At 39.0% G+C, this 13,111-nt stretch overlaps 1 protein-coding gene across 4 annotated transcripts in view; it reads right to left on the bottom strand.

Annotated features, from left to right (window-relative positions):
• Window positions 1-4,527: 4,527 nt before the first annotated feature.
• mroh1 (maestro heat-like repeat family member 1) overlaps window positions 4,528-13,111 on the bottom strand; it is a 79,402-nt gene continuing 70,818 nt past the window's right edge. For 3 of the 4 annotated variants that reach the window (XM_034175326.1, XM_034175327.1, XM_034175329.1), the window contains 5 exons: window positions 12,835-12,984; window positions 12,416-12,550; window positions 12,079-12,181; window positions 10,967-11,032; window positions 8,845-10,889 (listed from right to left, as the gene is read on the bottom strand). In XM_034175326.1, the coding sequence (XP_034031217.1) occupies window positions 10,813-10,889; window positions 10,967-11,032; window positions 12,079-12,181; window positions 12,416-12,550; window positions 12,835-12,984 (531 nt within the window). In that variant the 3' untranslated portion in view covers window positions 8,845-10,812. The other variant, XM_034175328.1, reaches the window with a different exon arrangement.

Below are 13,111 nucleotides of genomic sequence, written 5' to 3'. Positions count from 1 at the left end.
GTTATTGTTATGTTTTTGTTGTTTGTTTGTTTGTTTGTTTGTTTTTTTTTGGGGGGGGGGGTAGGATCCCACTTCTGACAACCCAAACTCCCCCTCACTCAAAAACAGCAACAGAAAAAGCTACACTCAGCATTTGGAATATAAATATAAACATTTGACCATTTAATTCTACAAGTGAGAACAAAAATGCCTTAGACCCAAGTTTTCAGAAATGTCTTTGAGACATTTCCTGGAGAATTAACGTTAATGTATCTCGAGATGACTGACAACTTTTACTGACTTAAAAACTGATCAAACAAACAATACCACAGGGGTGAGAATGACAGTCAGGAGGTGCTGTTTTGCACTTGAACTATTATGTAGGTGTTTCAGTTAAACGATCCTTCAGAATGTTACACACAAAAAACCTCAGAATAATAAGGGAGATACTGTCGTATTTACACAATAATCCTGTTAGCGTAGCTGAAAGTTAAAGTCTGTTTCTTCATTTGCACACAAACAGCTTCACTTTAACTTTACAAACCATAACAAAATAAACACCTTGACATCACACAAACTGCAGTTTGATCAGTGTGAATGTTCAAAAAAAAGGGCACGTGACATCTGGTCTGGATTACAACAAATCTACATGAATCCAAGAGTGTTTTGTGCTCTGTTGTCCACAACTTACTATGTATGAATGTACTGTTAAATGTCTCTGTAATAAACAATGTTTCTAACAACTTTGTCGCATTTGCTCAAATTCACAATAAAACTGCATTTTCCTCCGATGCCAGTGAGAAAAGGCAAATCCATTTTGTGCAGGATTACGATAGCTTTGTGTATTTGGGCTCCAGGTGGTAGACTGATCCCAAATGCTCCACGATAAGTGGTTTACTGCACCAATTTCATTTCAGCACCAAAGAACAAAGTTGACCTCACATATTAGAAGCAAATACTCCCTACCACATATATATATATATATATATATATATATATATATATATATATATATATATATATACAGTAGTGTTCAGAATAATAGTAGTGCTATGTGACTAAAAAGATTAATCCAGGTTTTGAGTATATTTCTTATTGTTACATGGGAAACAAGGTACCAGTAGATTCAGTAGATTCTCACAAATCCAACAAGACCAAACATTCATGATATGCACACTCTTAAGGTTATGAAATTGGGCTATTAGTAAAAAAAAAAAAAAAAAAGTAGAAAAGGGGTGTTCAAAATAATAGTAGTGTGGCATTCAGTCAGTGAGTTTGTCAATTTTGTGGAACAAACAGGTGTGAATCAGGTGTCCCCTATTTAAGGATGAAGCCAGCACCTGTTGAACATGATTTTCTCTTTGAAAGCCTGAGGAAAATGGGACGTTCAAGACATTGTTCAGAAGAACAGCGTAGTTTGATTAAAAAGTTGATTGGAGAGGGGAAAACGTATATGCAGGAATAAAATTATAGGCTGTTCATCTACAATGATCTCCAGTGCTTTAAAATGGATAAAAAAAAAAAAAAAAAAAAAAAAAAAAAAAAACAGACACGTGGAAGAAAATGGAAAGCAACCATCAAAATGGATAGAAGAATAACCAGAATGGCAAAGGCTCACCCATTGATCAGCTCCAGGATGATCAAAGACAGTCTGGAGTTACATGTAAGTGCTGTGACAGAAGACGCCCGTGTGAAGCTAATTTATTTGCAAGAATCCCCCGCAAAGTCCCTCTGTTAAATAAAAGACGTGCAGAAGAGGTTACAATTTGCCAAAGAACACATCAACTGGCCTAAAGAGAAATGGAGGAATATTTTGTGGACTGAGAGTAAAATTGTTCTTTTTGGGTCCAAGGGCCGCAGACAGTTTGTGAGACGACCCCCAAACTCTGAATTCAAGCCACAGTTCACAGTGAAGACAGTGAAGCATGGTGGTGCAAGCATCATGATATGGGCATGTTTCTCCTACTATGGTGTTGGGCCTATATATCGCATACCAGGTATCATGGATCAGTTTGGATATGTCAAAATACTTGAAGAGGTCATGTTGCCTTATGCTGAAGAGGACATGCCCTTGAAATGGGTGTTTCAACAAGACAATGACCACAAGCACACTAGTAAACGAGCAAAATCCTGGTTCCAAACCAACAAAATTAATGCCTCGCAGATGTGAAGAAATCATGAAAACTGTGGTTATACAACTAAATACTAGTTTAGTGATTCACAGGATTGCTAAAAAAGCAGTTTTAACATAATAGTTTTGAGTTTGTAGCATCAACAGCAGATGCAACTATTATTGTGAACACCCCCTTTTCTACTTTTTTTTTACTAATAGCCCAATTTCATAGCCTTAAGAGTGTGCATATCATGAATGCTTGGTCTTGTTGGATTTGTGAGAATCTACTGAATCTACTGGTACCTTGTTTTCCATGTAACAATAAGAAATATACTCAAAACCTGGATTAATCTTTTTAGTCACATAGCACTACTATTATTCTGAACACTACTGCGTATATATATATATATATATATATATATATATATATATATATATATATATGTATGTATGTACAGTGAGGAAAATAAGTATTTGAACACCCTGCGATTTTGCAAGTTCACCCACTTAGAAATCATGGAGGGGTCTGGAATTTTCATCTTAGGTGCATGTCCACTGTGAGAGACATAATCAAAAAAAAAAAAAAAAATCTGTAAATCACAATGTATGATTCTTTAATAATTTTTTTGTATGTTACTGCTGCAAATAAGTATTTGAACACCTGAACCTTTCCAGGACCTTGAAATGCTTCTTACGGAGCTCCTCCTTAGTTGTCCTGGCTGTGTGTTTGGGGTCATTGTCATGCTGGAAGACCCAGCCATGACCCATCTTCAATGCTCTTACTGAGGGAAGGAGGCTGTTTGCCAAAATCTTGCAATACATAACCCCATCCATCCTCCCTTCAATACGGTGCAGTCGTCCTGTCCCCTTTGCAGAAGAGCACCCCCAGAGTATGATGTTTCCACCCCCATGCTTCACAGCTGGGATGGTTTTCTTGGGGTTGTTCTCATCCTCTAAACATGGTAAGTGGAGATGATTCCAAAAAGCTCTATTCTGGTCTCATCTGACCACATGACCTTCTCCCATGCCTCCTCTGGATCATCCAGATGGTCGCTGGTGAACTTCAAACAGGCTTGGACACTTGAGCAGGGGGATCTCGCTGCCCCGCAGGATTTTAAACCATGACAACATCATGTGTTACTAATGTAATTTTTGTGACTGTGGTCCCAGCCCTCTTCAAGTCATTGACCAGGTCCTCCTGTGTAGTTCTGACCTTTCTCAGAATCATCCTTACCCCACAAAATGAGATCTTGCATGGTCTCCCAGACTGAGGGAGATTGACAGTCATCTTGTGTTTCTTCCACTTTCTAATAAATAATCATAACAGTTGTTGTCTTCTACCAAGCTGCTTGCCTGTTGTCCTGTAGTCCATCCCAGCCTTGTGCAGGTCTACAGTTTTGTCCCTGGTGTCCTTAGACAGCTCTTTGGTCTTGGCTATGGTGGACAGGTTGGAGTGTGATTGATTGATTGTGTGAACAGGTGTCTTTTATACAGGTAACAAGTTCAAACAGGTGCAATTAATACAGGTAAAGAGTGCAGAATAAGAGGGCTTCTTAAAGAAAAATTAACAGGTCTGTGAGAGCCAGAATTCTTGCTGATTGGTAGGTGTTCAAATACTTATTTACAGCAGTAACATACAAATAAATTATTTAAAAAATCATACATTGTGATTTCTGGATTTTTTTGTTTTTTAGATTATGTCTCTCACAGTGGACATGCACCTAAGATGAAAATTTCAGACCCCTCCACGATTTCTAAGTGGGAGAACTTGCAATTCCGCAGGGTGTTCAAATACTTATTTTCCTCACTGTATATATAAACTGTCAAAAACACTTCCTGTAGCATTAGAACCATGATTTCCCCTTAGCTGTGTCTGGTTAGGGCAGCACGGTGGCTTAGTGGTTAGCCCTGTTGCCTCACAGCGAGGAGGTTGTGGGTTCAATTCCCGTGGCCTTTCTGTGTGGAGTTTGCACGTTCTCCCCGTGTTTGCGTGGGTTTCCTCCGGGTGCTCCGGTTTCCTCCCACATCCGAAGACATGCGGGTTAGGTGGATTGGAATCTTTAAAATTGTCCGTAGGTGTGTGTGTGGGTGTGTCTGTGTTTGTTTATTTGTGGCCCTGCGAGACTAGCGTCCTGTCCTGGGTGTACCCCGCCTCACGCTCTATGACTGCTGGGATAGGCTCCAGCCCCCGGCGACCCTGAATTGGTAGAAGATGGATGGATGGATGCATGGATGTGTCTGGTTAACATGTGTTAGCTCAAAGTCTGTTATCATAGAGGAGTGCAACAATTTCAAGAATTATGACTGATTTATTTGGCAAAATACGATATAACAATGAGAAGTTGGTGATTAGACATGAAGTGCAATGTTGGGTGGTTTGTGTACGATAAAGTATCAATTGCAATGGCGTACAAGAAAATTGTTATGTTTTGTAAACACACACACACACACACATATATTTGTGTGTATGTGATTTGTATAGGAAAATTTTATATATCTAGATAGAAAAATCACCAACGTCACACTAGCACAGAATAAAACACAGATTTTTCCACAACAGATATTTCCATATTTCCAGTAAAACATATTTCCATTCTGGTCCTCTTGAAAATAATTTTTATATTTTACACTAATTTTATTATTTTTTTGTGATCATTGGCATGTATCAGTGAGATCTACAACAGCCTCATTTATCATGTTATTTCAAATAATTCAGCAACGGCAGACTCTAAAGTTTTTGTGATTTTTACTTGTCAGAAATGACTTCACTGCAACAAAATCTATTACTACTGTTGTTGATGTTGCTGTTGTAGCATTGTGCAACTTGGATAGTGACCCCTGGTGAGGAAAAAAAAGGCAAAAGACAGGTTGCAAGGTGGTCATCATTCATAGCGGATCTGTATTTTGACTAAATTTTCATGTGTGAAAAGGCAGCTCATACAAAAATATTGATCCAAAAAGTGCAGTCAAATTCTGTGCAGTTTGAGGTTGGGGTACTTCTCTTTCTGCATTAGATTTCACAGTTGTAAATTCATGTCTGGATTTCAGCTCAGTGTCATTTTTCAGTGCGAGGATCTCATTCTCAGTAGCGCGAATATACAGGTTGAAGAGTGATGCCGGTTTGGACATTATACAGTCCACATCTATATTTTCGCCAAATGGCAAACACAGAAACCTGACAACAGGCTCAATGGATGCAAAGTCAGTAAAGTGCCTGTCAAATTCTGACAAGATGCTCTGCACTCCATCATCCTAACGTGCACTCTTGCAGTCTTTGCCCTGACGCTTAAATTCTGTGCCCATGTGTTCCAGAGGTCACACTTAATGTCTTTGTCCAGCAGCAGGTCTGTGTGTTCTGCACATACCATATTACATTCATTAAAAGCCTGGACGTTTATTTTCTTCAAACTGCCTAAACTGTAATATGATGTTAAGTTTCTCTCACATCTCTGTGTGTGACGAACCAAGGGCAACCGCTTTAGATTGGAGTCCTCTGCGTGGCTGTGAACCCTCCCCCGTAGCCTGACACACACTTTAAACAATGGAGAGGGCTGATTGGTCACTTTTCCGGTTTCGCCTTGCTGGTTTACTAGTGTGCTTGGGGTCATTGTCTTGTTGAAACACTCATTTCAAGGGCATGTCCTCTTCAGCATAAGGCAACATGACCTCTTCAAGTATTTTGACATATCTAAACTGATCCATGATACCTGGTATGCGATATATAGGCCCAACACCATAGTAGGAGAAACATGCCCATATCATGATGCTGTGAACTGTGGCTTGAATTCAGACTTTAGGGGTCGTCTCACAAACTGTCTGCGGCCCTTGGACCCAAAAAGAACAATTTTACTCTCATCAGTCCACAAAATATTCCTCCATTTTTCTTTAGGCCAGTTGATGTGTTCTTTGGCAAATTGTAACCTCTTCTGCATTTCTTTTATTTAACAGGACTTTGCGGGGGATTCTTGCAAATAAATTAGCTTCACACAGGCGTCTTCTGTCACAGCACTTACAGGTAACTCCAGACTGTCTTTGATCATCCTGGAGCTGATCAGTGGGTGAGCCTTTGCCATTCTTATTTTCTATCCATTTTGATGGTTGTTTTCCATTTTCTTCCACGCATCTCTGGTTTTTTTTTGTTGTCCATTTTTAAGCATTAGAGATCATCGGAGATGAACAGCCTATAATTTTTTGCACCTGCGTATAACTTTCCCCCTCTCCAATCAACTTTTTAATCCAACTACGCTGTTCTTCTGAACAATGTTTTGAACGTCCCATTTTCCTCAGGCTTTCAAAGAGAAACGCATGTTCAACAGGTGCTGGCTTCATCCTTAAATAGTGGACACCTGATTCACACCTGTTTGTTCCACAAAACTGACAAACTCACTGACTGAATGCCACACTACTATTATTGTGAACACCCCCTTTTCTACTTTTTTTTTTCTTTCTAATAGCCCAATTTCATAGCCTTAAGAGTGTGCATATCATGAATGCTTGGTCTTGTTGGATTTGTTAGAATCTACTGGTACCTTGTTTCCTATGTAACAATAAGAAATATACTCAAAACCTGGATTATCTTTTTAGTCACATAGCACTACTATTATTCTGAACACTACTGTATGACAAACCTCTAGGATTGCATCTTAGACGTACTTTCTGGCAAATTGTAGCTGAACTTTCAGGTTTTTCTTTTAAGAAAATCCTCCTTTATACCACTTAATCATGAAGCTGTAGGTGTGGTGGAATGCGGCTTTGCTGCATACCGTCGGTGACCTGAAGAAATGCCCCCATACATTTTCACAGAACAAGACGCGGCAAACTTTAATAACTGTTTATTTTTCTTTATTTTAAATACAATAACGACTGCCACCATCCACACTTCTGGTCTATGAACTTACGAAATGTGACATGCAAACATTTACACAGTCAATCCTCCACTTAACATAATGAACAGATGGCTGTAAAATATTTAACGTTTAAAAAAGGAGACACGTGGTTGATGCTATAGTAAATACCATTTTACCAGAAATCAAGCTAGTGTAAAAAAAAAAAAAAAAAGTGACAAAAACTTGGCATCCCAGGTTGTAATCAACTGTAGTTACCCAACTGTAGATATGACTTCGAACTGAATAGCTGAGACTGTTAGCATTCTGCATTTTAGAGTGAGACCAGACTCAGCTGTTTTCACAGAGTCGAGAGTCGAGCTACCTTTTGCACATTCTAAAGTTATGACTAAGACAATTATGATGAAGTCGCAGACATTCGGAAGACTGAGAAACCAGAGTTACACCAAATATTGCCAAAGACTTCAGGTCCTGAACCAGACTTCCTGGTATTTCAACATGCCTGATGGGCTACATACTGCAACAGAACACCACAAACTGAATATAAATAAATACATAATCATACGGTACATCTGGAAAGTATTCACAACACTTCACTTTATCCACATTTTGTTATGTTACAGCCTTATTTCAGAATGGAGTAAATTCATTTTTCCCCCCCCAAAAATTATACTCACAATACCCCATAATGACAGCATAAAAAAGGTTGTTTTTTTGGGGGTGGGGGCAGGGAATTTTTCCAAATTTATTAAAAATAACAAATGAAGAAATCACATTTAAGTATTCACGGCCTTTGCTCAATACTTGTTGATGCACCTTAGGCAGTAGTTACAGCGTCAAGTCTTCTTGAATATTCTCTTGGCTGTGTGTTTAGGGTCATTGTCCTGCTGAAAGATGAATCATTGCCTCAGTCTGAGGTCAAGAGCGTTCTGGAGCAGGTTTTCATCCAGGATGTCTCTGTACACTGATACATTTGTCTTTCCATCAATCCTGACGAGTCTCCCAGTTCCAGCTACTGAAAAACATCCCCACAGCATGATGCTGCCACCACCATGCTTCACTGTAGGGATGGTGACTGATTTCCTCCAAACATGACGCCTGGCATTCACACCAAAGAGTTCAATCTTTGTCTCATCAGACCAGAGAATTTTGTTTCTTGTGGTCTGAGAGTCCTTCAGGTGCCTTTTGTCAAACTCCAGGTGGGCTGCCATGTGCCTTTTATTAAGGAGTGGCTTCCGTCTGGCCACTCTACCATACAGGCCTGATTGGTGGATTTCTGCAGAGATGGTTGTCCTTCTGGAAGGCTCTCCTCTCTCCACAGAGGAATGCTGGAGCTCTGACATAGTGACCATTGGGTTCTTGGTCACCTCTCTGACTAAGGCCCTTCTCCCCCGATCTCTGTTTAGACGGACAGCCAGCTCTAGGAAGAGTCCTGGTGGATCAGAATGTCTTACATTTACAGATGATGGAGGCCACTGTGCTTAGTGGGACCTTCAAAGCAACAGAAATGTTTCTGTACCCTTCCCCAGATTTGTGCCACGACACAATCCTGTCTCGGAGGTCTACAGACAATTCCTTTGACTTCATGCTTGGTTTGTGCTCTGACTGTCAACTGTGGGACCTTATATGTAGACAGGTGTCTGACTTTGAAAAAATCATGTCCAATCAACTGAATTTACCCCAGGTGAACTCTAATTAAGTTGTAGAAAAATGTCAAGGATGATCCGTGGAAACAGGGGGCACCTGAGCTAAATTTTGAGCTTCATGGCAAAGACTGTGAATACTTATGTACATGTGATTTCTTAGTTTTATTATTTCTAATAAATTTCCAAAAATCTAAAAAAAACTTCTCACATTGTCATTATGGGGTTTGTGTGTAAAACTGAGGAATAAAATGAATTTCATCCATTTTGGAATAAGGCTGTAACATAAAATGTGGAAAAAGTGAAGCACTGTGAATACTTTCCGGATGCACTGTACCTTTAAACAATTCAACAATTAATCATTCTGGATCCCTAAAGTGACACTTGAAATGCAAACAGTAAATCAGCCTGTGGGCAGATATGTTAAATTACAAGTACCTACACAGTATACCCCAAAACACGTATTTACACGATAAAAGAGCAGAGAAGCAACAACGCGTTAGCCTGAAGCAGTCTGTACATCTACCATCAGAATAACGGCGTTGAAACAACACGAAAGTGCATCAAGAAAATAAAGCATCATCTCAATAAGTGCATTAGTCACAGATACATGTACACCTTATGAATGACCATTTGGCACAGACAACGGGCTGTTCTACCTAGCAACACTGAGAAGCCACATTTTGATTGGCTGCATGGATGAGATGCTTTAAAAAAACAAAAAAAAAACAAATACCCCTCAATATTATATTGAAACTATTAAATAGTGCATTAATAAACATAATGGTGATGTAAAACATAAAAAAGGCAAAAGACCTTCTGATTAAAATGGCCATTTATCATTTGGTTGGTATATTTCTGATGGTGGATAATCGACCGCGTTCTTGTGGCACCTAATCAGATATGTTATTCCAGAAAGCATCTGTCTTTTTTTTTTTTCTCCCACTGTGGTGGCAGCAGTGATAATAAAAAAATAATAATAATAATTGTTGGCTAAGAATTTTAAGAACTTGGCCAAAAACAAACAAACAAACAAACAAAAAAAACTTAGATTTGTCATTTGATCACATATGGAGTCAAGCAGTGAATCCTCACAGAATACTTATAAAAATACTTTATTGGCCAGTTTGGAAACTGCCGGCTGAGTTGACAAAGCAGCCTAAATAATCTGTCCACCGCAGGCATACATACCTGAAAACCTCTATAACTTATAATTTCTGTACAAGACTTCATGTTCATCTCTCCAAAATGTATGTGTGTGCTTCTGTGCATTTAAAAATGTTTATGGACAGTGGAAATTAAACTGAGCTACGCGGCGTTATTTAGGTTTAAATGCCTTTACAACAGAGACTGTGTGCTTTATTTCTCCGACAGAACGGACTAAAGGTCTGTGGTTTGAGCTCCAGACAAACATCACGGAACAACTGTCTTTGGTCACTAAAATAACATTACAAATTTATGCTTCCTTTCAAGCAGCACTCAACTGTACGTGTGGGTGTTTTTGTGCATAATCAGTTTGTTACGTTTTTCCCTTCATGCTTCCCACACTTTAGTTTCTTATTTTGATTCTGACGCATGTTGAACTGATTTTTAAATAATTACTGTTAATTCTAAACACTGAGGTTTCTTCTGTTTCAAAGTAATAGTCAAGACGTGATTCGGCTCAGGCGCGTTCTTCAGTCAAACCGCTGGTCTCTGATACCTGAGAGGATTTTTGAGTCGAGCTCTGATGTGTTTCAGTCGCTGTGGGAGAAAAATGACTTGACTGATCTGAGACGGAGAGAATGAAGTGTGACGTGCAAAGAAATGAAGAAGCATTAAAATGAGTGCTTCCTTTTTTTTTTAGAACCTCGACACATCATGCGACAGTGTTGGTGTTGTGCATTTTAATGACAACTTGGCGGCTTACGTCTAAATTGGCATCACGCTAACTGGTAGAAATCTAGGATAGATTCCTAGAGGACGGATGGATGTTCTCTATAAATGGATTATAGACAACCACCGTCTTGCAGCGTAAATCTTGATGTATTTATTGAGAGGAGATTTAGTGGACTAAAACAATTCTGATGACTGAATTAAGACAGACAAAATTACATTTTAGTCCAGACGATGACTAAATTAAATGACATTTTAGTCCAGACGATGACTAAATTAACACTGCTGTGTTGTGGTGCGACCGGATGTGGAACTGGTGCAGATGGACTTTTTTTGTTTTTTAAAGAGTTTGTATGTTTCAGTGAAAGTGTCCCATGGCTTCAGCAGCCTTCACCCTCACCACAGGATCTGGATCTTGCAGCAGCATCACCAGACCTGAGGACAAACACACATGGTCAGCAGCAGAAGACTCGACAAATTTTCACTTCACCCAAAGGAAATAAATGTTTCACCTTTAGTGATGGTGCCCATGTTGAGGTGAGAGAAATGTTCCTCTGGAAGATTCCCCAACAAAAAACCTGAAGACAAAATACAATATATATATATATATATATATATATATATAGGAGTTTATCCTTTCAAGTTAAATAAATAAATGTGTGTGTGTGTGTGTATAAACACGTTTCTAAAAACTTCATCTTTACTCCATTGTTTTCAGTGGTGTTTTATAAAATTATATATTTTTCTTTTTAAAAATCCATTTCTTTCAGGTGGTCTTCTACAATTAATTAGAATTTATTTATTTATTTTAACATTTTATGACAGACTCATTATTGGTAAGTTTCTATGTTGTTGTGCACCACACAAAATAAATTTGTGGGAAACTTGAAAACCAGTTACTTAATTCTTTGATGAAATATGTGACAAAATAAATAAATAAAAAAGCTCACATTTGATTTTTGATGAAAAACAGAACCGTTTGATATTTCAAAATTTGATTTTCTGTTGGCCCCTTGAATTAAAAATAAAACTAAACCATAGATTTCTACCAAAAACTATATTGCCTTAATGTTTCGCACAGTAATATATTTACAAGTAAGTTGCCCAAGGATAAGTGACACAACCAAGTTGATTCTTGGCTTATTTTCGCCAAAGGTTGACTTATCAAATTAGCAGTCAAGACCTTGCCGCACATTTGAGAAGCTTTTGTCACCATCTAGTGGGTGATGTGAGCATTTCAGGGCTTCTGGTTCATTCTTTACTTGTAAAGTAAAGGAGGCATTTATAAATGTCAGAAATGCAGGATTTTTTTGGCGCTCAGAGCTTTGACCTCTCACTTTTAATGTATGAAAATCTCGATTTTGTGAGTTTTATGGTTCTTGAGTTTTAAGATACCAAAGTTTGTCAAAAAGATGGAATTTCTCCTGACAAGCACAACTTACAGTTGTGAATAAAATACTGTATGCAGGAAATCCCAGTTTTTCAAACAGCTGGAGTAAAGACAACCTCAAGACTTTAAACCAGAGATCAAAACCAGGAGAGAGAGAGAGAGGAGGGAAAAAACAAACAAACAAAAAAAAACCCAGACTGAAACAGGAAACAGACTGACGTGTTGCAGCCGCACCTATAAACATGGCAGCTCCTCCTCGAACCTCAGGCCAGTAGCTCTTGAAGAACTGAATCACTGAGATGTGGTAGAAGTTCAACATGCCAGGAAAATCTTGGATCTATGAAGTCCAACAAACACAGTGAGCACCAAAGAAGAACAACCACCATCTCCTTTAAAGTCCTACAGAGTGTTAACTGTCCTTCTGCTGTTTTAAAACATATATTGATATTTACAGCACTGCGTGCAATTTAAATTTAACCAAAAACCTGCTGAAGTTTAAAACAACTATAGATCTCTATAATATCTCCAGTATGTGATGCCACAGAGGGACGCTGATGTTCAGGATTCTCACCAGATACTTGGTGAGGTCGTTGATGAACTCTCCATAGTGTAAGCTCTTATCTTCATGGAGGTGATTCTGAAACATGGCTGTGATCTGCTCCGATCCCACCACAGGAGCGCACACACGCATAGCATATTTACACGCCTACAAACACACACAAAAACAAACAAACATTCATGCTTTTATAGAAATACTGTTTGTCCTCACAGAGCAGCAATCCCCAAATCCTTTAAAGAGTCATTAATGATTCCTAACGGATGCTGACATACAGCAATGTATGAATTTGTAGAGAGCTTACCGATGACCACAATTAACCAATACAAAGGGAGCGCCGGTGAAATTTGGCTCACGGACCCCAAGTTGGACAGCCATGTGACAGAGCTTAGATTCAGGTTAATACTGCAGGTGTTTCCATGTGTGTTTCTTACCTTGACCACATGTGGGTTTGGGTCAGCGAGGTGCAACAACAGACTGACCAGAACGTTGTGGATCTGGTCTTTGAACACCTGCTCTCCAGAGCCAAATGCTGACAAGTGTCCCATCAACTGTATGGATGCACAGCGGATCTCGTCATTTTCCTGGAGGAGCACAGAAACACAGCGGTTAATGTTGGACATGTTTGAATCAAGCCTCAAGTGTCCATGTGTAATCAATAACTGTTTATGGATCACATGCTGTCCACATGGTGTACTGTACATGCCTCGT

This window comes from Thalassophryne amazonica, chromosome 7, assembly GCF_902500255.1.
Source record: "Thalassophryne amazonica chromosome 7, fThaAma1.1, whole genome shotgun sequence".
Taxonomy (NCBI): domain Eukaryota; kingdom Metazoa; phylum Chordata; class Actinopteri; order Batrachoidiformes; family Batrachoididae; genus Thalassophryne; species Thalassophryne amazonica.
The sequence above is the reverse complement of the archived record's forward strand: the minus strand, read 5'-3'. Positions and strand labels throughout refer to the sequence as shown.